The 24681-nt window shown below is 46.6% G+C and overlaps 1 protein-coding gene across 22 annotated transcripts in view; it reads left to right on the top strand.

The window, feature by feature from the left end:
* The window catches only part of ARPP21 (cAMP regulated phosphoprotein 21), a 151763-nt gene that overhangs the window by 84023 nt on the left and 43059 nt on the right, over positions 1–24681 (top strand). For 17 of the 22 annotated variants that reach the window (XM_032459275.1, XM_032459281.1, XM_014565876.2 and 14 more), the window contains 5 exons: positions 5583–5816; positions 13255–13436; positions 14377–14472; positions 15444–15704; positions 19802–19928. In XM_032459275.1, the coding sequence (XP_032315166.1) occupies positions 5583–5816; positions 13255–13436; positions 14377–14472; positions 15444–15704; positions 19802–19928 (900 nt within the window). Of the gene's footprint in view, positions 1–5582; positions 5817–13254; positions 13437–14376; positions 14473–15443; positions 15705–19801; positions 19929–24681 lie in introns of those variants that run through there. The other 5 variants (XR_004312393.1, XR_004312390.1, XM_032459287.1 and 2 more) reach the window with 4 other exon arrangements.

The raw sequence follows: 24681 nt of genomic DNA, 5'->3' as shown, positions 1-24681 counted from the left end.
TCAAGGTATTTTCAAGTGGCCACAAATTAAAATATGAGAAAATCCCAGGAAGTTGACAGATGACAGTTCAGTAGCCCTCCGCAAACTTAAGTTCCTGACGTTAGCATGTACTCCCTTCTGGCTTGGGTTTGGCTTTGCCTCAGAGGTTTGGAGGCCCTGACTCTCTGCCTGGGTTGGGGTAGAGAGTTGTGATCCAGTGTTGTGCCCTGGGCGTCAGGATACACTGCTGGTGCGTTCGGTGTGTTCATGGCCTGGGTATGCAAGGACTGGGAGGCCAGGGCCCTGCGGGGATTGAAGAAAGGACACCACCACCCAGTGGTGAACAGGGGCTGCCCTCCATCATGAATACCTCCCCAACCAGGCTTCCCACCAGCGCTGGGGGAGACTCTGTGAGATCTCAGCTCATTATGCTGATGCCTTAACATAATTATGTTGTTGACAAGTGCTTCCTAAGAAATTATCTTGTGTTTTCCTACATAGGCAGAAAATTAATAGCATTTAGTCACAGCCACCACATATGTATATACACATATATATAACGTATGTGTGTATATATACATACATAATCGTGTGTGTGTGTATATGTATTCTGCTTAGAAAGATTCAGGTGGGCTCACATATCCTTCTGTCATTTTTATTCACCAGCTGGTGAATTCTTGATTTCTCGGTCTAATTAATTGCTCTTATATCCCACTATTGCAGCAACTGAAGTCAAGAAACTCCACTGTGGTGCACTTGAGCTCTTGTAAACTAAGAAAGGTTAAATAGTTTTAAATCTCCTTCAAACGCAGAAACCGAGTACCTTAAATGGTGCACTTAAAAATTCCAGCACACCAAAAGAGCTCTTAAGATTTTTAAATTAATCCTCACTTTCCATGCACCAACCCCCAATCATTTCCAAAGCAAAGCTCTCTGGAAACATTTAAAATGCTTCGAGAATGCGAAAATGCCACGTTCTTTGAAGCATGATGAGAAATTGTAAGTGGTTCAGACATTTTTTTTCTTTTAATCTAAGTGTCTCTATTTGAAAGCTTGTCAAGGTACAGGAGTGGAAAGGAAAAAAAAAAAAAAAAGAAGCTCCAGATAGGGTGTCAAACAAAATTCCAGTTTCCAAGATGGTTTTGTGAAGCAGAGCTGTCAGTCTTGCTGTCACAGAGCTTCAGAACAGCACACGTTTCCCGGTTTCACCGCACTGTTCACGGTGGAGCTGCAAACTTTGCATGACCTTTTAGAAACTGAGTCTGGAGCTGTGACATTTAAGTTACTCTTCTCCACCCCCAAGTACATAGGTTGTAGTTTCAAACAGATAATAAGGAGACTTTTTCCAAGTGGGAAACATGTTTTCCTACATTTTGGGTAAAGTGTTACTAAAGTCGGAGTGGACGAGCACAACCTCCCGAGATCCGGGCTGTCCTTCCCTCAGTGCGCCCCCTGCACCAAGCACGGCAGCGGCCACCCATCAGAGCGCCAGTGCAGGCCTGTGGGTCGACGGTGTCATCACAGCCGCACGGGGAAGAGGACTTCAGTGGTGTCCACAGTGCAGCCTCGGCTGTTTCTCGCCAGTGACCCCCTGGTTGAGAAATAAGACTAGGACATCTGTTTCCACCCTGGCCACACCGTGTTGTTTCGCTCGTGTCCCTCCCTCTCGATGTCCAGAGCAGTGCTTCTCAGCTTTGCCTCAGGACCCCAGGAAGGATTTGGTAAAGTTCAAGTTGCTTGTCCACAAACCACGCTTGAGAAACCACTGCTCTGGAGAAACAAGACAGCCTTCTGTTTGGTTTTAACAGTGTTACCCGGCCTGCTTGGCATCTTGTTTTCTGGGTGCAAGGGTCACCTTCCTGGTCCACACCCCAGAGGGTTTCTGGGGCCAGTGCACGACTCCTCCTCTTTCCATAGCCTCCTTTTCTAGTGTTCGTTGTCACCACTACACTAGCGCATCCAGGATATTCGCCCTCCTTGTCATTTCAGAAGCTTTAGGTTATGCTACTGAACTCTGACCCCTGGATCTGGAAACATTTTCTTGAATTCAGGAAAAAAAAATACTTCTGGCTTAGGGTCCTTATATAAGAAAAATTGCATCTGACCAGTTAAACAGGCAAGAAGACTTTACCCATAATCCAACAGAGGTCAAGACTGCTGCAGTCAGAAGTGGGAGACCAGACAGCCTGCTGACAGGAAGGCAGGCTCCCACAGAGACTGGCAGATAAGGGTGCTAACGTTTTTAATGATTATACTTCTAAGGGATGGCTCCCAAGTCCTTTAGAAAAGATCTTCCTTTGGGGTGAGGGGTAGGGTACAGCTCAGTGGTAGAGCACATGCTTACCACGCCTGAGGTCCTGGGTTCCATCCCCAGTACTGCCATTTAAGAAAAAGAAAGAAAGAAGAAAGACCTTCGTAGGTACTACAACTAGTAAGTGGCCAAGAGAGGATATGCATCTTAAAGGGACAGAAATGTTGTAAGAAAAGGAAGGTGCAGGGCCTATTGTCAGAAGAAACTTTCTAGAGTGTAGTTAGGCTGAGGGGAACTTTAAGGCCATCATCATTTAGTCTGTGGCTTACTACAAACGAGGACATTGAGGTCTAAAGAAGTCACTTCCCATCTTTCTTTCCCTTATGATCTCTTTTCCAGTCTTTTCCTCCCATTTTCCCCCTTTCCTTTTTACTGTTTCTGTCTTGAGTGTTCACCTGCAGCTCTTACCCACCTGCTCTGATGTCTTCTCTCAGCACCTCCCACAAGCTGCCCCTCAGGGTCCAGCTTCAGTTCCTGAGCATCCTACTGTGAGGAGAATTGAATTTCTGTGCAGTGTCTCCTAGAACTTGGTCCCACCTGGTTCTTGCTGGAATGACTTTAGGGTAACCATCTGACCTGCAGGCTTGGAGTGTGGTCAGTGAAGTTGCTTTGTTGGGTGTGAACTCAGACTCCACCGCGTGCTAATTTGCACTTGGGAAATTTACTTAACGTCTCTGAGGGTCAGCTCTCATCTGCCAAATGAGGTTGCTGTGAAAAGTAGATTAGATAATTCATATAGAGCGATTAACCCAATGCTTGTCACACAGATGTACTGTTTAAATATTTGTCACTATTATCATTAAGTCCCTGGAAAAAGGAAACCCAAAACACTTGGAACTCTTAGCACTCCAAGTGGTAAAGTTCTCAAATATTAACTTTTTAAATATGTGAGCACTTCTAATCCTGTGGCTTTTATCACCATCGCTGATATCCATTTTTTATTAAGAATTTCAGTAATTCATACTGCTTTACCCAACTCGAGGTGACCTGATGCTTATAAGCTGGTCAAAGCTGGTTAGATGCCAGCCAGAAAGGCTGGTTACTAAACAAGGCTGCCTGGTGACTGCTGTGCCCTCCAAGGAGGTCTGCCTCCTTTGCAAGTATTCGGAGTTTAAGCCAAATTTACTTTTCCTTCCTTCCTTCTTTTAACCTATGGCATCAAATCATTTACATTGTCTTCTCCTTGTTCTGTTGAAGCTGCTGCTTTTTCTCAGCCCATAGAAGGAGATGATACTGCCAATCGGGTGAATGGCCATCTTCCAAAAGCCAAAATGAGGTCATTTTTTGGATTTTATTGAGGCACATCAGTCTGTGGGCATCCGTCCCCGCCACCAACACAGACGCCCAGGCCAGCGCTAGCTCAGCCCTCCAGCCAGAGTGAGGAGCTGCCTTCTTAGTCCAAAGTCTTCCTCACCATCCAGCCCCTCAGCCTGGACATGGGCTGAGTCAACTGCGCATGACCTTCAACATCTAGAGGCAGGAAGTTTTATTGTATTTACTGTCATTGCTGTTGTGATCGACTGCACTAGCGTCAAAGTCGAGCTGTAGCATCAAATCATATGCCGAAGTCCACAAACGCCTGGCATAGTTTGCACTGGGGCTGTGACTTCCAGGTCAGACCTGTCAGCCATGTAGTCTCAAAACTACTCTTAGCGTTTTCGAATTTCCTTTTAGATCCTTTACTTTTCTCCTCATACATTATTCAGAGCCTCATCACCACTAGTTAGATGGAGCGTCCAGAATTAACCTGAAACTTCATCATTAGTAATAATCAAGTCACAGAAAAAGCCAGGAAGACTCCTCCCCGAGACCGCTGTGGCAGTCCCTGGTATGTGCACACGCGTGCTTTCAGGAGGCAGTGCTGGGTCGCGGTTAAATCTGGATCAGTCTGCCTGGTGCACGTGCCAGCCCTGTCCTCGCCTGGCTCAGTGAGTCGGCTTGTGTCACCTGCCTTCTGTCTGCTTCAGTTTCCCCATCTCTATAGGCAGTCATAATTCTTACCATTACAGCGTTTACCCAGGTGCTCACACATCCTACGTGTTCAGTAACTATCACTGCCCTCTTCCTCCAAACTGACCACACTCTCCAGTGGCCCCTCTTCTCTGCAATCGCATGTGTCTTCCTCTCACTTATTTTAAAAGGTCTCCAGTTTCATTTAAGAACATATTTTAGAATCTTCAGAACAATGTTAGCTATTCCTTATATATGTTAACCTTTAATGACACAGAATAATGCATTTTTAATGACACAAATCAATAGTGTGGGCTAAAAGCTTGTAACATTTCTTATTCTCTATTCTTGCAACCTATGATAATCATTCAGCCCATCTGTTAGTCTGAATTCAGAGACCCAGATATTTTGCTTGGTGCATTTTCTCTCTGATGCTCTGCTTAGTATTCAGGGCTCAGAACAGCCATGGTCACGGGTGTAGAGCTGCTTGGCTCCGGTTGCAGCGAAGGCAAGGGATGTAGCCAGTGCTTTTTGTTTTTTGTTTTTGGTTCACATTGGAGGGAGAGGGAGATGATTGGTGCTGGGTTCCATCTTGGAGGCTGCTGCACACTGACCCAGTTGCCTACATGTTTGAGAAATCCGCAGTCCACAAATCTCTCCATGATTTTACTCTTCCGTGTCATCTGAAGGATGCTCGATCATTATCATGAAGGCCAAGCCCTCCTTGGTTCATCTCTTGGTCATATTAATAAGATTCTGTGTATATGTGAAACGCAGTAAGATTGTAATCACTTCCAGGAGGAATGAGCCAGTGAGCTATTCTGTTTACGTAGAAGGGAAGAGATGGTTTCTGACCACAACCCTTCAAAATTCAGCTTTATGGATGGTGGAGAAACAGGACTTTAGAACCATCTGCCTGACCATAGGACTCCTCCTTAAACTGCAGGCCCCCTCGCCTCCAGCCCAGTCCTTTTGTTCTCCTAACTCCAGCTCCCTGGGACATTCCCATGGCCTCAGTTACTCAGGGAGACAGGCGGTTTCAGGCACTGGAGTTCCCAGCTTTAAGGCACCACTTATTTACCAGCTTATCACCCTAATGGCACGTGAGAAGCCGGGAAGAGAGACGGCTCCTTCTTCCTCTGTCTTCCCGAGAATTTGACACATCTGAAAAAGATGCAGCAAATACTTCAATAAAATGCGGACCCCAGATAGGGGAGGGACATTAGTTAATGTGATCCCGCAGTGCTCACCTCAGATTCACAGCGATGGACTGTTTGCAGTCAGCCGTGGTTCCTCCCCTCGTCCATGTTGAATGATCTACTGATCTGTGTCTCTGCCGCAGGTTCTGAATCTTCCAGCAGTGCGGGCTCCTCGGGCTCCCTGTCTCGCACCCACCCACCTCTGCAGAGCACACCACTAGCCTCGGGCGTGGCAGCCAGTTCCCCCGGCTGTGTGAGCTACCCGGAGAATGGAATGGGGGGCCAGGTGGCTCCCAGCAGCACGAGCTACATCCTCCTTCCACTCGAAGCGGCAACAGGCATCCCGCCCGGGAGCATCCTTCTCAACCCGCACACAGGTCAGCTTGCGGCCTCTGCTTTGGCAGAGGACAGGTCAGGGGTTCGTCCTTGCATTTGAGCTTATACATTTGCCAGCAAGTGTTCTGGAAAATTCCTGACAGGAGAGTTTGGTGCATGAACTGTTGTGTGCGGTCTTGATTCAGGAAGAGCAGATCTATAGAGAGCTGGAATCTTTATATTGATCTTGATATACGGATATAAATCCAGATGCTCCCCACAGATACCCACTTGTCTCTCTGTCCTCTCTTCCCTGACCATGGTGTGTCTCGTGTATTCCCAGGAGCTAAGATCAGAAACTGTGGAGTGATGAACAGGGATGTACCAATAGAAATTTTATGTTTCTTTGACTAAATCCTTGGTTAGCTTGGTGTTTTGTGTCAAATATGTTTTTGCATCCAAGATATTTCAGGAACTTGAGACATCAGCTGCAGCACATGGCAGATTCTTAACTCTAGAAATTGTCTTCCCACCTCAGAACCCCACTCAGCTCCCACTGGGAAGTAGGGAATAGCAGGGGCAGAGAGGGTGCAGGGAACGACTTCTTATGGATGTTAGGGATTTCAGGATTAGACTGGTTTGGGCAGGGTTTGGAGAACTGGTAACTCCATGATGATGGTTTCCTTCATGAGGAGTGGCCATTGTTTTCCTTATTTGTAAGTTTCTCTAGCGGTGAGCCAGCTTCCACACTGAGTCAAAGGACCCAGAGCATGGAGCAAACGGACTGATGCACACCTGCTTCGTGGGGAAACTTCTCAAGCAGAGGCGATTCTGCCCACACCCCCAAGGCCATCTGGCAATATCTGCAGATATTTTGATCTTCATGACCTAGGGGGGAGGGGGCTGCCACTGGTCTATGGAGGTAGAGGCCAGAGAGGCTACTAAACATCTTAAAACGCACAGGACAGCCCGTCACAGCAGAGCATCCAGCCCGTGACGTCGGCAGTGCCGGGCTGGGAACCTCGGGTTAGAAGGTGACATTGACCAGCCACTTCTCTACACACCTTTCTAAGTGACTGAAGCCAAAAATGAGTTTTCTCAAAATATATCTGCGGTTTGGTTTAGCTTATTCCAGAGTGTTTGCTTGCTTAGCTAAACTTAAAGATGCGAAACTGGATGAGAATCTTGTAAAAGTGATCTGACCTCCGTCTTCTCGCATGGCCAGGGCTCCCTAGTGATTAGGAAAATCAGAGACGCGTGAGGATGGTAGTCAAATAGTTACTTGACTGATTGCCACAATTTCATGAAAACATCAGGCACATTCTCAAGTCACAGTATTTGATTGAGATGTTTTGAAAATGCCAGAAGCTTGAGGGAAAAGAAGGCATAATTATTTTATTGAAAACCATTTGAAAGCTCTCAGATATTTCTAAGGAGAATATTAGACCGCTTTTATTTTTATTTGGGTCATTGTAAGCACCATAAAGGAGACTAAAAGAAAACTAGGATCCTATTCATTACCTCTGGGCGCCAATCAAAGTATGATCTGACTCTGTTGGCTTGAATTCCTTCACTTCTAATTGAGACGGGCTTGTAGACAGCAGGACATGCTAAGCATTAGTTTGGAGTGGTGTGTTTTACGCAGAATTGCAAAGTGTTTCAAAACAGCTCAAGAGTATTTTTTAGGCTAGAAGGCAGGGATGTGATTTGTAATGACTGCGTGGATATGCATGTGTATGTGTATATTATCTGTAGTCTTGTTTACAGAAAAAGAAAGAAAGTGCTTCCTCATGCCAAGTCTCAATTCTTATTCACTGGATTGAGTAATTTAGAGCTGTAGCAAAATATCTCCTTTGCAAAAGGATCCTAACTAAGGAAGAGCATCTAATAATACTGGTAAACAGCATCTCCAGATACACGTCTCTGATTTGGCAAATGCTAGACATTAAACTCTCCCTAGACCAGGAGGACAGTGTATTCATACGTTGTGCACCATGATTGACTTGTGGGACGTAAGGTGCATCATGGTGTTTCCTCTCTTCCAGAATGTGTTTATTTCTGTAACCTGGAAATGTGCACGTGTATGGATGTACCTGTGTACACACATATCACATATTACATACATATCTGTGTATGTGTGCATGTCTGTCTGTCCAGCTGTCTAATCTCTCGTATGACTCTTGAAACCAGAAATTTGCCTCATTTGGGTTGGAACTCATCTTTCTCAGGCATTGCTGTGCAGCCCTGGAATCCACACCTCTCACGCTTTCCTAAATACCCTTCTGCCAAATACGTGGTGGCGATGCTTCGGTATTAGAATCCAAGAGTATGAGACTACTTTGCTTCTTGTGTGAATTGCCCTTGGAGCCATGTCCTTGTTAGCAGCACACCTGTGAGTTCCTTGTGGGGACGGGTCATTCTGGGCTCTAGTTTTTGCTTCCCTAGAGTGGACCACGAAGTAGCCTTAGGCACTGTGCTCAGACACAGGTCCTCAGTAATTACATAGTATTGAAACACTGTCTCCTATTCACCATGTATGTTGCTCTGGGTAGTAGAACGGTTCTTCATCTAGTGTCATGTATTTGAGAATGTGGCTCATGTGTAAAACTGTGATTGATAAGATATCTGTCTTAAGCAGGAATAAGACAAGCAATAATTTGAAATACTAAGGTGCCTGCCAGTCGTTTGTCTCCTAAATGAAACAAAAGTGAAACTCCTTTGTCAGCACGATTGCCCGGGCTCTCCCTGGGCACTGACTCTGGCACACTGGAACCAACCCCACTCACGTACCCACACACCGTCTTGCAGTTCCCCAGGGAGACCGCAACTTTTCATTTCATCTGGCTTTATACTCAGCTCCCGCGGGTCCATTTCTAGCTCAGGACCTGCGTCTGGCTGTTCTTCCTTGGCTCTCCAGGCATCTGGGTGAGGGAGTCGCTGCAGAGGCTTTCTCAGCGTTATCCCTGGACCACACCTTCATCCTTGCAAGCCAAGCTTGGCTTTGACTCTCGAGCTTGATCTTCCTCCAGCTGTCTTGGACTCAGCCTCCTTTTGGAAATTTTTAGCTGAAAGCTCGTCTTCGGCTATTTTCTTGTAACTCAGTGCTGTCCCGAGATGCCAACAGGCATCAGCACCCCTCAGGCGCTCGCCAGTGCCCCTGTGTGTTGTTTTGCCATTTTGCTTTGCCTTCCTCTGCTCCAAGTTCATGAACATGAGATGCAGGAACACGCCATCGGCAGGGACTTGACCTGGGGCCACCCTTCAGGGCTGCTCTCTTTCTGATACTCACTCTACTTTTTGCTTTTCACAGGACTTCTATAATCAGCTTATCCTAACTGCTTCCACCTTTTGCTTAAATGCACCGTGAAGTTTTTGTGTGCTGTCTATAAACATATCTTTTCAAGAACTGAATTAATCTTTGCTTATCCATAATCATCAGTTTTCTTCTAATTGGATTGCTCGCCTTCCAAGGATGAGGAAAGGAGAATACTTCTCTCATCATCCCCTCTCTTTTTAAATAAATGCCCTTCTGCCAGGTACATGGGAGCCATGCTTTGATATTGGAAACCAAGAGCATGTGATCACTTTGCATCTAGTATGAACTGCCTTGGGTTCATTTCCTTGTTTCCATCACATTTATAAGCTCTTTGGGAGAAGAGGTCATACTTGAGGTTTTTTGTTTCTCTTTTGCATCCCTGGAATGGGTAACAGAGTCTTAGTCACTGAGCATGGGCTCCTTCAGTGCAGATTAGTAACATAATATCTGCTGCACGTTACACACGTCGCTGTGGATAGTGGAGACATTTTTCACTTACTGTCGCATATTTGAGAGGAACAAGCGGTCTGCATGCAGTCCTTTTCTCTGCCCTGGCTCCGCTCTTGGCCCCCTGGCTTAGCTCTGTCGCCGCCCTCTCCCAGCCTGTGCCAGCACCCATGCGGGACTCACTTCTGCCCTTCTGACTTGAAAACCTCTGCTAAGTCCAAGAGTCCTAGAGCCAGCGAGCCTTTCTCATTTGGTTTCCAGCTGCTGTCATTCAGACTAATTGCCTGTGTTCAGTCGTAATTGCATCTGGATTGGTAGACGAGGTAGAACACAAAAGAGGCGATCATTGCCTGACTTGAAAACCAATAGTCACCTGTCCCGGCCCTCTTAGGAAATTGTTTTGTTGGGTTTTTTTTCCCCCTCTTCCCTGGCATCCATCTGACTTCTTTCATTTTCCTCACTTCTCCCCATTGTGCATTGGTGAGCATAAAATCAACGTTTTATACTCTCTTCTCTTTCCAGAAGAACCTACCACCTGTCTCTACCCCTGGTGCATCCTTAGTGCTTTTCACATGCGGTTTTTCAGACACATTTCTTTCTTCTGGTCCACGGCACATTAATAATATTTTAAATGGAGGAGCTGAGACTTCTCAAAAATGACATCGGAATATTTTGCAGTTACGTTTTCACCATGAGTGTGATCAGTTTTTCACCCCTCCCTCTAGTTCTCACTGGGGTAAATCAAAAGTCATAGAAGATTCTTTTCTTTTCTTTTCCATCTGTGTGTGTGTGTCTGTAAGCACAGAGTGAGACTGATTTTGAAATTATTTCATATGAGGTTGCTGTGGTAATTTTTTTAAATGTTAGGTTAAAATTTTCCTCTTACCTTTATAAGATATGGAAAAGGAGAGGGGAACAAAGATTGAAAACACCAAATGGGCTAATAGATTTTTGAAACCTGAGCTATTTTTTCATGCTTTCCCATATTGCTGGGGTTTGCAGGGAAAAAAAAAGAGTTGCATATTTTAAATTCAAAAGTTACTTTTACAAAAAGAAAAATAATTTAAAACAATAAAATGTAGCTACAATTCAATGATAGTGATAGGAAAACAAATGCCTATGAAGAACATCTTTTTTAAACCTAAATTTAACCATCGTTCTGTGAAGATAATTTGGGCACATTGGCTTTTCCATCACAGCACATCGTGATTAGTTGTAAAACTGCGGTTAGGACTTCCTTGCTTCTGGCAGGTATGTTCATGCATATGCAGCACCTGCAGGTTTCTTGTTGCTTACACACACACACACACACACACACACACACACATAACACATAACACATAAATATATGGGCTGAGAATTGGGGGAATGCTAAGCATTCATATCAGTTCCTCATTGAGCTGAAAACAAGTCCGTTGCTCATTACATGTGAGCGTTTTCCTGGCAGCCTCTGCATGTGCCTCCCGGGCCCATCCCAGTTTACTTCTGGAATGTAATTTATAGAGTACAGAGGTGAAGTGCGCACACGGGGCGTGTGGCCTTGGTAAACGCTTATGTGTGTGACACCCATGTAAGCGCCACCGAAATGAGACCCAGATCCTGTCTGTTCTCCCAGTAGGTTCCCTTGTGCCTCACCCCAGGTACCAGTCTTCTGACGTCCACTGCCCTTGGGAAGTTTCGCCTGACCTTGAATGGAGCAGAAATGGCATCATGAGGTAGCTAGACTTTGGGGACTGGTTGCTCTCTCTGAGCACACATTCACTGATTGACTCTGTTCCTTAATTTTTTTTAATTTCATTTTTGGTTGAGGGGGCAGGTAATTAGGTTTGTTTGTTTTTTGGAGGAGGTACTGGGGATTGAACCCAGGACCTCGTGCCTGCTAAGTGTGCGCTCTACCACTTGAGCTACACCCTTCCCCCGGGCTGGTTGACTCAGTTCCCATTTCCGTAACAGTCTGTTTTTGTGGTTGAATACCGGACTTTTTCTTTTTTTCACTAGAATATTGTTTGCTTTGGGTCAGTTTCTCTGTTTTCCCTCTCCGTCTGTTCCTGTCCGTTGCTAGTTTTCCTCGCACACCTGGGGGCCCAGGGGTCGTCCTTCACGTGGATTATTACGGAGTGAGGCTGACTGCCCAGCCGTCACATGCGCATGCGCTTCCCCTGGGTGAGGGGCTTCACGCAGCCCTGCAGACCAGAACGGTGCAAGGAGAGGCTTTAGAAGTCAGGGCTTGGGAGGAACCCAGCAAGCTACTCTGCCACCTCCTTGATGCCCAGAGGAGGAAGACCCCCACCCCCCCCACTTTCAGGGAGGCCTGCTCCTGCCAGGCCTGTGCCCAGGTTCCTGGAGACTATTCCATGCCTTCAGCTTAGGAACCAGCATTCCTACCACGCCCCTTCCCAGTGGGCTGTGGGGTTATGGAAAAGGGAAGAAAGGACTCATAAACAGTCCACAAGCCCTTTGCCCATCTTCCTCTCCGTGTTCTGGTTCTTCCTTTTCTACCAACCCTGGTGGTGATTCCACCTTAAAACGCAGCATCGACCTCTCTTGACTTCTCATGTGTTGGTTGATAATTTTCAGTGATGGTTGGATTTTGTTGGTGGTACCATGTTGTACCAGGTACTTACTATGCAGACTTGCATAATTCACTTATGGTGTTTGGTGTGCTGGGAGGTGAAGGGACCAGGGTCATTCCCTGTCCATCCGCCTCACTGTTTAGCACACTTCTGATCAAGTCACTTGGGCTCTCTGAGCCCTGTCTTGTCTCTAACATGGACTGAGATTGCGCATCTGTGGGGAACTCGGAAGAGCAGCCACAGGTGTCAGGTGCCTGTTGCCGCGCCCATCACACTGGAAGCCTGTTTGTTCTCCCTTACCTGCCTTTCCCTCCTCTTCTCCTCTCTTTCATTTGCTGCCTTTTACCCTCCTCCTTTCAGCTTCTTATTCCTGTAACTTTTCCTGGTGGTCCTTTGTTTCCTCTTCTGAAATATGGGGAGATGGTACCTTCCTCCCTCACGATGGCTGATGGGGTCCCCGTGATACCATTTGGTAAATCAGGAAACACTCCTGCAATGGTAGGACCAGTAAGAGTGAACCATGCCATGACTTCAGGAGGCAAGATAAGGTCTAGTTGCTTGGCCATGATGAGACGGTTCTGTGCCAGGCTTGGTAGGCGTCACCTGCAGAATCTCAGGCGCCTCCCCTGTGTACCCCTGCTTGTCTGTTTGGAGAAGTGTGTGGGTAGATGTGGTCTAATTTTGCTGTTTATGTATCTGTGGAGCTGATCATGACTCTGAGTGGGTGACAAGGCCAGTGGAAGCAAAACAGATGCATTGGTATATAGTGAGTAAGTGAATGTGGCTGGAATAGTGTAAATGGAAAACAGCCCTTACCTCTCAGTGGACGCTATGCCACTGAGGCTGTGAGGTTCCGAGCAGCCAAACACACGGCTCGGTGAAGGTGGCTTCTCCACAGGCCTCCTTTACTGCTGGCCACTGGACATGGATCCACTTAGCTTTAGCAGATCGCCCTGAAGCTGGTGGGCTTACTTGCTGCTTCGTCAATTGCAATGGGCTTACATGGGTATCTCGCCTAACTAGCTGAGTCATAGACACCCCTGGGTCAGGGTTCTGGTGTCCAGGATTTCCACCGCCCCGCCCCTCTCCCTTAGGTTCTTTTCTGAGCACCTATAAAGTAGAGCGCGAGAAGTTTACCTCAACCGAGGTCTGATTCCTTTGCAGGCCAGCCCTTTGTGAATCCTGATGGAACCCCCGCCATCTACAACCCCCCCAGCAGCCAGCAGCCCCTGCGGAGCGCGGTGGTGGGCCAGTCCCAGCAGCAGCCGCAGCAGCAGCCCTCTCCACAGCCCCAGCAGCAGGTCCAGCCACCCCAGCCGCAGATGGCAGGCCCGCTGGTCACTCAGGTGAGGGCTGGAGGGAAGACGGGCGGGGAAGTGGCGGGGACGAAGGCCACACCAGCCTCGGAGCAGTGGTGCCTCGGGAAGAGGGGTATTCTCCATCGATGCCACCCCAACCCACTCAACTCAACCCACCTAGAGTCCTGGATTGCAGGTTGGCAGGACTTCATTTCAAGTTTAGGGAGAAATAAGTGCCCCAACCAGTGACTTCCATGGCGAGGCATGGTCCTTGGGACAGTGAATGACACATTTTTTCCTTAGATCTGGAAAGATCTTTTGTGTGTGTGTCAAGGAGCCTGTCTTAGGGACCAAAGTCAGCCCCATCCAGGCCATTGTTACCACCTCGCTCACCCATTCCCAACGCAGACCAGCACTCGTGTCTGCAAAGAGCCAGTGTTGGTGCTTCAACAATGGGAAGACTAGAAACCAGCTTGCTCCGAGGTGGCCTGGCTGTTCTTTCAGCAGTTAGAGAGACAGAGCTGTCCTTTTCTAGGGTGACAGGTGGGAATGTCCCCAGAAATCTGAAGTGTTCAAGGTAGGTTGCCAGGGTGGACCTAATCTTTTTGGTTTTTTATTACTTCTTAGTCCTTGGACAATACTTTTAGACCCAGGAGATCTAACTAACAACAAAACATGAAAAGTGTCGCGATAACTTCTCTTTTTATTGAGTGCAAGATTCTTTAAAGTCGATAGTGTGTTAGAATGTTTGCAAGTTTCAGCATATGATTTCATATCTGGGCCACAAGCCTCCCTCAGGCTGGCTGGTGCCGGTCTGCCTGGCTTTTGGCTTCCCGTTGGTGGCTGGTTCTCCACTCCGGAGGGCGTTGAGGCAGGAGGACCTGTGAAGGGTGGTGGTATGTTTCAGATGCCATTGCCTTCCTGTGGGATTTCAGCCCCCACTGCTTCCCTGTTACCTGATCAGTTTTTTTCCCTCCTGTCTGTCCAGGGGCTGCAGGCTTCCCCACAGTCAGTGCCATTTCCAGCTGTCTCTTTCCCTCCCCAGCATCTCCTGCCCATGTCTCCGACGCCGCAGTTCCCCATGGTACTGTATCAAGTGTGAATGGCTTTTCTCCTGGTTTTACTAGCTTCCTGTGCAGGGCTGGCTGATGCCTGTTGGCTGCCCTGGGCTGACTGTGACAGGGGAGGTGGTGTGTGAATGTCTTATCCCAGAGCATTGCAACCCCTCTCCAAAATAATGGTTTCCGTTTGGTCATCTGTCCATGTTCAGTGTGTCCGCAACCTGGTACCCTTTTAATAGTTTATGAGTTAAACAGGAATTGTATGTCCACAGAGGGAGAAGTCAGGAGCACAGAGACACATGAACTTGGTGTGAGGCTTTGGGAAATATCTTAAAGTCAGTGTCCACATGGTGACCATCATCACCCTATGCTCCTAAGATACAGATGTTCCTCTAGTTTCCTGATCCTCCCATCCCCTCTCATTTCCCCTCCAGGTACTGGGTCCTTTTGGACCACAAAAGTGAGCATTTAATTTCAGGCCAAGCCAGTGAATAAATATTCCCTAATATGCGAATGAAATCCCACCTGGCCTGTTGGCACCAGTCTTGACTCCATTTTTGAGGCAGTCACAGGCGGTACAAGTCCTCCTGCCTCCTCCAGTGGGCAAGTCCCGGGGTTACCGCTGGGAGGAACCCCAATTCCTCCCGCCTCCTCCAGTGGGCAAGTCCCGGGGTTACCGCTGGGAAGAACCCCAAGTCCTCCACGCCTCCCTGTAATCCCAAGGATCCCCAGCCCCAGTGGAAACATAACAACTCGTGTCTATTGGAAGAGGGAGATGTGGGTCATGATGTCAGCCGTCTCTGATCCCCGGGGTGATTAAAATCCATTGTCTCCTGTTATGTTCTCTTGTGCTGGACGGAGAATGCCTTTGTTTTGCTTTTTCCAAATGGTACGCCCTCCTCATCCCCCAAGGACGAGCATGTGTCCTGTGTCTGCCACTCCCATTCCTCAGCCTATCTCGCTCATGTCCTGGTTTCTTTCTGTGGCTTTGCAGAGGGACGATGTGGCCACGCAGTTTGGCCAGATGACCCTGAGCCGGCAGTCCTCCGGAGAGACTCCCGAGCCCCCGGCTGGTCCTGTCTACCCGCCGTCCCTCATGCCACAGCCCACCCAACAGCCAGCCTATGTCATCGCCTCAACAGGCCAGCAGCTCCCGGCGGGGGGCTTCTCAGGCTCCGGACCGCCCATCTCCCAGCAAGTGCTCCAGCCCCCTCCCTCACCACAGGGCTTCGTGCAGCAGCCTCCACCTGCACAGGTGAGTGCTGCTTCTCACGCCCGGGACCCACAGCTCATTTGTGGTGCGCGTTCCCCTCTCTTTCCACATGGAATTATCACCAGGCCAAGCCGTCTTGCCCTTCTGGTCTAGATGGATACCCCCAACCTGCAGGATCCAGTCTGTCCTTTTCATCAGTTGTGCAAAGTCTTGGGTCTCCGAAAGTAAGTTTAATGAAGCAGAGCCAAGTGGCCATGGTACCTGGGGAAATGTGCCCTCTTCCAGGCTCCTGGTGCAGAGACCGTAGGACAGCAGCCCCTCCTGCGATGTCTGGCTCACCCCAGTGAGGGAGGGAGAGCCCGCTCCTGGGGGCTTTCAACTGTCTCTTGCTGCTGCTCTGGAAACGTGTTGTTTCCTTTTTTTAATCTGTTCATAAGCATTTTCCGGAGCAAACCCAGTGCTGTACCTTTACACTCATTCCTCTGTGAATATAAAGGAGGCAGCCAAGCCCCACCCCTGTCCTTTCCCCAGGGAAGGCCGAGCTCACGTGTGCGCTCTCAGGGGGTCATTAATCATATTTAATTGACTTGAGCGTGTAAGACACCACAGATCACTGATTTTTACTGCCTTCTCAAAGACTGATTGTGTGTTACTCTCCACTGCCAGACATCTCTGGGGCTCTCCTGGGTATCCCTTGCAGAATATTGCAAGTGATTACTGTCAAGATGTAAAATGCACAGAGGCGTTTTCTGGTCCATTTTCAAGGCATGCATAACCCCAGCAAATTCCGTCCTAATTATGAAATATTGCATCGGATGAGCTGTTTAAAGTATAGTGTCACCTTCATATCATCTAAGGCACTGCCTTAACATCTTGAATAAATTATTTTCTTTTCCAGCCATGCAAAACCTTCCACCATGAAATGATTTTCACCAGTTGTTCATTTAACGTTGAGCGATAATTAACAGTTCATCTTCAGTTGCCTTCTCTGTAATGTGGTAGTGTCACTGGTAGGATTTAAGGAGATGTGAAAAATCATTTTAAGTTACAGGAGAAAGGGCCTTATTAATATATTAATTATTTTACTAATAAATATTTTAAGGTTAATTACTGAAAAAATAGTTTAGCTCTTTTCATCTAAATAGCCGCTGAATGTTTACCCTTTTTTTTTTTTTTTTTTTGCTGTCAAAGAGAAGAGTTGGCAGAATGTTTAATTGAAGGTTTTTTTAAAAAGATGTCTTTCCTTGATCAAGGAATTTCAGTATTAGTGCATGTGGAAGCAAAGACAAGTCAGAACCCTAGTGTGTCTGCAACAGAAATGCTTTCATTCCCTTTTCAAGAGATTTAAAAATGGAGGGAAGGGGGAAAAAAAGACAAAACAGATGTCCGTGGTTTGTGAAGAGCCTGGACATCTGTGAGCTACTTTGTAAAAGAACCACAGATGAAGGTACAGGATGTCGCCCCTAGTGATTTTCAATTTAGTGAACATTTAAAAATTTGATTACTCAGCTATAGAAGGATGAAAAGAACACTGGAGATACAGTCCAGGGACATATATGGGAATATGTTCAACTTACACAGAAAACAAACCAATTTAATAACCTGGAAGGTCCATTTTGTCTGACTTGCCATGTTTGCTTTCTTGAACGCCCGCTGGAAGGGTGAAGCAGACCACACAGACCAGGCGAAGAGGGATTTGAGGAAGAGCAGTGGGAGAGGTGTTTTTTTTTTTTTTTTTTTTTTTTTTTTTTTTTTTCAGTTTCTTCTCCATTTATTTCCTTTCTCTCCTAATCCACTCGTTTTTTGATTCTCTATGTTTTAACATAGTCGTTTGAAGATAGACATTTTCTCCCCTTTGGGGTGTCCTTACTCCTTTCTTCTACCCGAATCTCCTTTCCATCCTGATCCCCTAAGATTCCTCTTAGCCCACCTCAGCCCCCTCAGCTGCAGGGGGGATGAGGGTGGACCCAGTGCCCGTTTCCCACCTGCTCCGTGTAACTGGGGGCTCTGATTCCTGGGAGCCGGCCAGTGCTTTACCTCGGAGAGGTGTCGGGCGCAGGGACCAGACCTCTAGCACAGCCTGTCAGGGCATCTAAGGAGGTAGGACCAGGAGGGGGAAAGGAAAACAAGAACAAAACAAAAAAACAAAGCATTAAAAATGAGGCGCTCTCTTTTTTTTTTTTTTAAACAAGGAGTTGTACTCATGTCCAAACAACTGATGTTCACCAGGAAAGGTTGCATTTCCGCTGTTCCCCACCCCCGGACGTACTTTTGTGTTTCATATTGAATGTTCAGAGGAGAAACCAAGGACTGGCTAACACGTCGATGAGCTGGTATTGAATAAAGACACAGTTTTCCCTAAAGGAACAAAATGCTTTTCTTCCTAATAAATATATAAGTATGATGCTCATGCGTAAAATAGTTAATAGTTGTTTTTTTTAATTCTTAATATTAGGAAGTATCTGATGTGAAATGTAGTTAACATTTAGTGGCAGCACAGTTTGCCAGAGGACCACTAAAACATTACTCCAGAAATATTTCGGTTTTTATTGTTACAAGTTGTTTTACAAAGAAAAGGAGGAATGGTCAGATCGCATCACTGGGAACAACACATGCAGTAGGTGGGTTGCCAGATACCAACCCGGGTTTGCTCTCGACTCATTCAGCTTCATTACTCTGCGGTGTGTTTAGTGCTAGTCGGGATTACGACTGGGAGTGATTCCGCGGGACTGTCCAACCACTGACCTACACTGACAGTCTTCTCTTGTTCCTGCTCTCTTCCTAAGGCAGGAAAACATGCTACCTCTGTTTCAACAGTAAGATTCTGGTAGGAAAGTGGTTCCTATTTGACATGCACGTATCAGAAAATAAAACAGCCATAACAGTCACAGTTCGGAAACAGCTGGCTGTTCTTACTGTAAGCATATCACACTGTGTAGGCTGTGTATTGGCACGCCTCTGCTTACACATTAAGGAAGGTGATAGAAGAAAAATTAGAGCCTGGGAAATAAAAAGTAAAGAAATAAATAACTGATTAGTAAGAAAATAGCCTTAATGTAAATGACCTGATGCAGAAAAGAAAGTCCAGGTCAGGAGGCATTTGCTTTGAATCTTATTGGAAGTAATTAAAATATTTCCAGCCATTCTCAGTCATTAGAAAGCGACAGAAGGTGACATAAACTATTTTTAATGTATTTCCCTCTTTAGACTGAATATCCTTTTTTTTGGATACTGGCTACGTGCCAGTCACTCTGCAGAGTGCTTTGGAGGACTTGCCCATGTTTCATAACTTCATTCTCTGGTTCTTTTAGGCTGGAGATCAGCAGATTTCACATCTTACCTGTGCTTCCAGTAGAAAAACGATTCAAGTTAAATTATCATATTTAAAGCTATCATAAAAATTTATTGCTGTTGTAGATGACTATTTCATTCACTCTTTTTAAAATAATATTTTAAAAGTTTTTTTTCTTTGGTTCTCCCCCCCCAACCCCAACAGAGGTACCAGTAATTGAACCCAGGACCTTGTGCATGCTAAGCGTGTGCTCTCCCACTGAGTTGTACCCTCCCTCTTCATTCACTCGTGTTTCATTTAAAAAGCAAAAAATTCAGTGCTTTAAAACAACCACCACTGTATTGCTCACGTCGAGGTCAGCAGTTTTCACAGAACTTGGCCAGGACGGCTCATCTCTGCACCATAGGGTGTTGTCCCAGGCGGCTTGACCAGGGCTGGAACATCCCAGGTGGCCTCATTCACGTGCCAGGACACTGGGGTCACCCCTTGGCTGGGGTGCCTCTGTTCCGCACACAGCCTCTCTCTCCAGCTGGGGAGCCCGGACCTCTTTTCCTGCTGGCTGGGCTTCTCTCCTCGAACAGTGGGAGCTACAGGTCCTCTAAGGATCGGGCTTACAAGTCTCAGAAGTCATCATTTCTGCCTCATGGCGTTGATCAGAGCCAGCTCAGATTCAAGGCTTTGGGAAGTAGAGTCCCCTCTCCATGGAAGCAGTAGCACACAGGCATGGTGGTCATCACTGCAGCCTTCTGTTAACCACCTTGTATCATAAGATGACAGTGTATTTCATGTTGAAAAAAAGTGAATTTCCGGTTCTCATCCCCTGCCTGTTGCACCCTTTCTTCCACAGATGCCTGTGTATTATTATCCGTCCGGCCAGTACCCTACCTCAACCACGCAGCAGTACCGGCCCATGGCCTCGGTTCAGTTCAGCGCTCAGAGGGGCCAGCAGATGCCGCAGACAGCACAGCAAGCAGGTACTTGGACTCTTGTGTCCTGTTCGCTCCTCTAACCCAGGTACCCTGCGCATATCTCTCAGCCGCCCTCCTCGGGTGAGTACCCAGGCTTGGCAATTGAAATCGGCTCCTTTCCCTCCTCCGGAGAAAGATAACGGAGCGTTTGGTTAACTCGGCGGGAAAGGAACAGGTCTGGTGAGGTGCCGCCCACGTCACCCCAGCATCCCAGGCGTGCATGCTGGACACAGTCTCCATAAGTGATTTTGGGGTCCTTAGTGTCTTTTTAAGCAGGGAGATAGCCGCATCCCTATCTTCCCAGTTCATACTGTTCTTTGTTTTTTTTCCTTTTCACCTTAAAGAGAATCCTCCCCGGTTCCCAAGCCTAGGGGACCAATTGGGTTGTTTCTATACCATCCTAAAAAGCACTGTGTTGAGAAGAAGGCCACGGACACAGCAGCCCGTGTCCCCATGGAACACGGACTCCGAGGCTCCCTGTCTCCAGGGCCACACGCCCCACGGCGCCGCTGTGCAGTGGGAAGGGGGGCCGATGCACTGTACGAGAGTGAGTAGCAGGTCTCACAGTGAACCGGTCTCTTTCCCTACTGTGTCACACTCCTGACGGGACGCCGCGCCCCCGGCCGCAGCAGGAAGCCAGCGGGGCTGAGGGGCCCGTGCTAGGGAGAGGTCTGTGTCCTTCCCGCCGACCATCCGGCGGGGCAAACCGCTGCCAGTCCCACCGAAGACCCCAAGCGGGGGGACTCTGCCTTCCGTAAGTAGGGCGTTAGAGCGTGTCTCCCGCTGCTGCTGGTCCGGCCTGGTCCGCCACCTGTCATCTGACTGCTGCACTGAATAGGTGTACGTGCACACATATGTGCGCATATGTGTGTGATCTGCACAGGATATGTGCGGTGTTCATAAGCTGTGACACAAAACGCTCTCCTTACCGAGGATGAGTGCCAGTAACCGCTGGGAGGGCACTGATGCTGGTGCTGCTGGCATTGCGTCAGATGGAGGCACCCCTTCATCCCTCTGTCTCGTGCATAGCTGTGTGTTCTTTTGTTCTTCTCAATGTTTACTTCAAGTCCGTGGGAGAAGAGAGTCGGAGAGCAGCCAGCCAGACTCTGTCTTGTTTCAGCACTGTATTACTTTGGGAAAGAGTATATTTTTGACCTCTGAATTGACTTGACACTTTTACAACAATGACGGCACAAAAGAATTTCTAAGTGTTAGTTATTTTAAGACAAGCATTTGGCCATGTTTTCTCTGATTGTTGGAAAATGTTACTATCTCGATTATTCAGATGGTCACTGCTGTCAATTTAGAGATGCACTCTAGCAACATGTTTGCATTCTGAACTGTCTTTTTTTTTTTTTCCTGCTAGTGTTTATCTGAGAGTTGATTAATAATCTTGTAGCTGTTGGTCCAGAGGGTATAGCAGAGTTTTCCTTTTGGTTACCAGTGCTTTTGGAAAAAGAAAGATGCCGATGATACCTAGTCATAATGATTTCTTAGAACTTCATATTGCGTCATGGTTTGAGAGTTTTCTAGAGGATGTGTCAGGCTCATGTTAGAGGAGAGTTGATACACAGGAATGCAGATGTGCTGGAAGCCACTGTGCCTGTGAACTCTGGATCTGTGTGAGCGGCGATGAGAGCTGGATGAGTATGTTAACTGGCCAAACCCCCCACCACCTTGACTGATGTGTGTCCATACAAGGGACAATCCATGTGACCTTTTTTTACTCTTTTTAAAACACTGGGAGTACTTCAGGGGTGCAGAAGCCACCCTCCTCAGGGAGACCTAACTGGGGGCCACGTGACAACCTGGGGGCTTTGCCTTGTCCCATGCCCCCACACCACCAGGGAGCCGCCACCCCAAGGTGAGATAATGACACATAATTAGAGGAAGGCATTCTAAGTCAGTATCTTGCCCAAAATGGAAGCCAGTGCTTCAGATGGCAAGGGAGTGAGTGGCAGCTACTGCGTCGGAGGGGGTGGGGTGGGGGCCGAGGACGGGAGTCCGGTACCTGCACAGTGTCTGCCCTGAAAGTGACTTCAGGACACATGTGCGGACTGAGGCCTCTGAGCTCCGAGTGTGTGACCGCCCCATCCGGCAGCAGGCCCTCACATCCCCCTGCGGTTTCCACTTCTGGCTGAATTTGCTGAGTATTTGGAAGGCAGATGGTGTCTCCTGATCTCACTGAGACCCACCTCTGCCAATAAAATCCAAGGAACATAGCTCAGAGATGGCCCTGTGGTGGTGGAAGGGACACAAACAGCGACTTCCCACAGGGACGTAGTGGAGTTATTTGGAGGAACAACTCTAAGTCAATGGACTAGTTCATAGAAGAAAGAGCCTCTGGAGCCTGAGTGTTAGCCAGTTTATCATAACAACATAAACACACTTACTAGTTTGGCCTTTATTTACTGGCATGGATGACCATCTGGAAACTAACATGCTGTAACTAAGCCAGCACGCCCACGTTACAGGGGCGGATAACCTTTCATTAATTATTCAAGTACACAGTTTGGCTCAACAGCAGAACAAATCGGGAACCTGGACATTTGCCTCCCGACTCACATGGGCTTCCATGTTATTTTGCAGAGCTGGTCAGTAACAAACGGCAAAGAACAGCTGAGTCGTTTGTGCACAGATCGCACATTTGGAAGGGGAAAAAATAGAATTCCTTTTGGATCATGTCTACAACTCCAAATTCCCTTTTATGTTTGACTTAAAAGGCAATAGATATATATACGGCTTCATTCTTGGCTGTCCCAAATCTTGGACAAGTCCTAAAAGCAGCAAAAAATGAGCTTGTAAAATTCTATATGCTTCCATAAATGGGCATTTGGTAATGAATAAATCCTGGTTTTGGTCTTAGAATAATACTGGTTTCATAAAATGAATTAGGAAGTGTTTCCTCCTCTTCTGTTTTTTGGAAGAAGTTGTCTGAAATTGGTATTCAGTCTTCTTTAAGTGATGGAATTCTCCAGTGATTCTGTCTGGGCCTGCTTTCAGAAACAGAGTATTTTTTAAAGTATTATTTGAAGATAATGTGTGGAGCTTTTAAATTATGAATTCATTATGGTTATAACACAAGACTATTCACGTTATCCATTTCATCTTTGTTGAGTTTTGGTAGTATGTGGTCATTGAGGAATTGGCCCATTTCTTCTGAGTTGTTAAATTTATGGGTATAAAGTTGTAGTATTTCTTTATTTTCCTTGTAATGGCTGAAGGATATGTTGTGATATCATGTTCCATCCTGATATCAGTAATTTTCAAATTCTCTTATTTTTGTAAGTCTTGGCAGATATATCAATTTTATTGATCTTTTCAAAGAACTACGTCTTTGTTTCATTGATCTTCTCTACTGTTTTGTTTCAAATTTATTGATTTCTACTCTTTATTACTTTCTTCCTTCTGCTCAGTTTAGTTGTCTTTTGCCCCACGTTCTGTCATTTTTTTGAGGTAGGAAGTTAGATGATTGATTGTGGGCCTTTCTCTTTTCTCATGTACGGATTCAGTGCTGTAAGTTTCCTTCTCAGCCCTGCTTTGTCTGTGCCCCACATATCTTCATATGCTGTATTTTCAGTTTCATTCTTGTGTATTTTTTCTTTCCTTTGAGATTTCCTCTCTGACCCGTGGATTCTTTAGAGGTATGTTATTTAATGTGTAAGCGTTTGGAGATTTTCTTGTTGTATTTCTGTTACTGGTTTTAGACTCATTCCATTATTGTCAGAAAACATACAGTGTATGATTTCAATTCTTACAAAACTGTTGCAGTTCATTTTATGGCCCAGGTTATGGTCTGTCTTGGTGAGTGTTCCTTTAGCAGTTGGGAAAAAATGGGTATTTTGCTGTTGTTCAGTGGAATTTCTATACATGTCAATCAAATCCTGTTAGTTGATTTTGTTGATCAGATCTTCTATAATTTGGCTGACTTTCCGTTACTACTTCTCTCGGTTACTGAGAGGTGGATATTCACAACCCCAGCTATAAGAACTTCCTGAAGTCCTGAAACAAACCTCAAGACAAAGGTTGCCCCACCATATCCCTGAAGTCCAAGAATGGAGGGAGACTTTGAAATGATTTGGAGCATGTTATCATCTGGTTCCTTTCCCAAATAAATAAGAAATGCTTCATTTCCTAAAAGAAGCTAGAAACATTCCATAGAAACAGTCTGGAAGGCAGAGGCCCCCTACCCCATCACAGTGTGGTCTGGGTGAGCTGCTTCTGTAAGCTTCTGCCTGCGTTTCTCACATGCCAGACATTCAGCCCTGTTGTTTAATGCCAGTAATACGATGCTTAGGTGTGGGTAGAAAAATCATGTAGGGAACTGATGACAACAGACAGAATATAGCAGAAGAGTCTGTGTTCTCAAATGTCTTGAAAGTAGAACACTAGGAGGAGAACGTGGCTTCCGAGCAGAGCAGAAAAGGGGAAAGACACGAAACTTGAGTGACCCTTAGATGAGACTGGGTTAGAAGTGCAGTGGAACGTTTGGTGTGGATTCGGGAAACTGAGGATGCTTCTCACCTCTGCTGTTTTACAAATCCCATTCTCTTCCACTTCTCCCCACTCCCAACCGTCTGCCAAATGACCCATGTTGGGTAAAAACCAGTTTCACAGCATAAAAATGACTGCAGAGAGAAAGGACCCCTCCCCTCCCAAATGCACTGTTTGATTTGACATTATTTGTATTTCAGGCATAAGTCTCATATTTCATAGTCAGCATATATGAGCTTATGGATTATAGCTAGCAAGCATTTAG

The sequence above is a fragment of the Camelus ferus genome, chromosome 17 (genome assembly GCF_009834535.1).
Source record: "Camelus ferus isolate YT-003-E chromosome 17, BCGSAC_Cfer_1.0, whole genome shotgun sequence".
Taxonomy (NCBI): domain Eukaryota; kingdom Metazoa; phylum Chordata; class Mammalia; order Artiodactyla; family Camelidae; genus Camelus; species Camelus ferus.
Note: the sequence above shows the minus strand (reverse complement) of the source record. Positions and strands in the feature narration are given on the sequence as shown.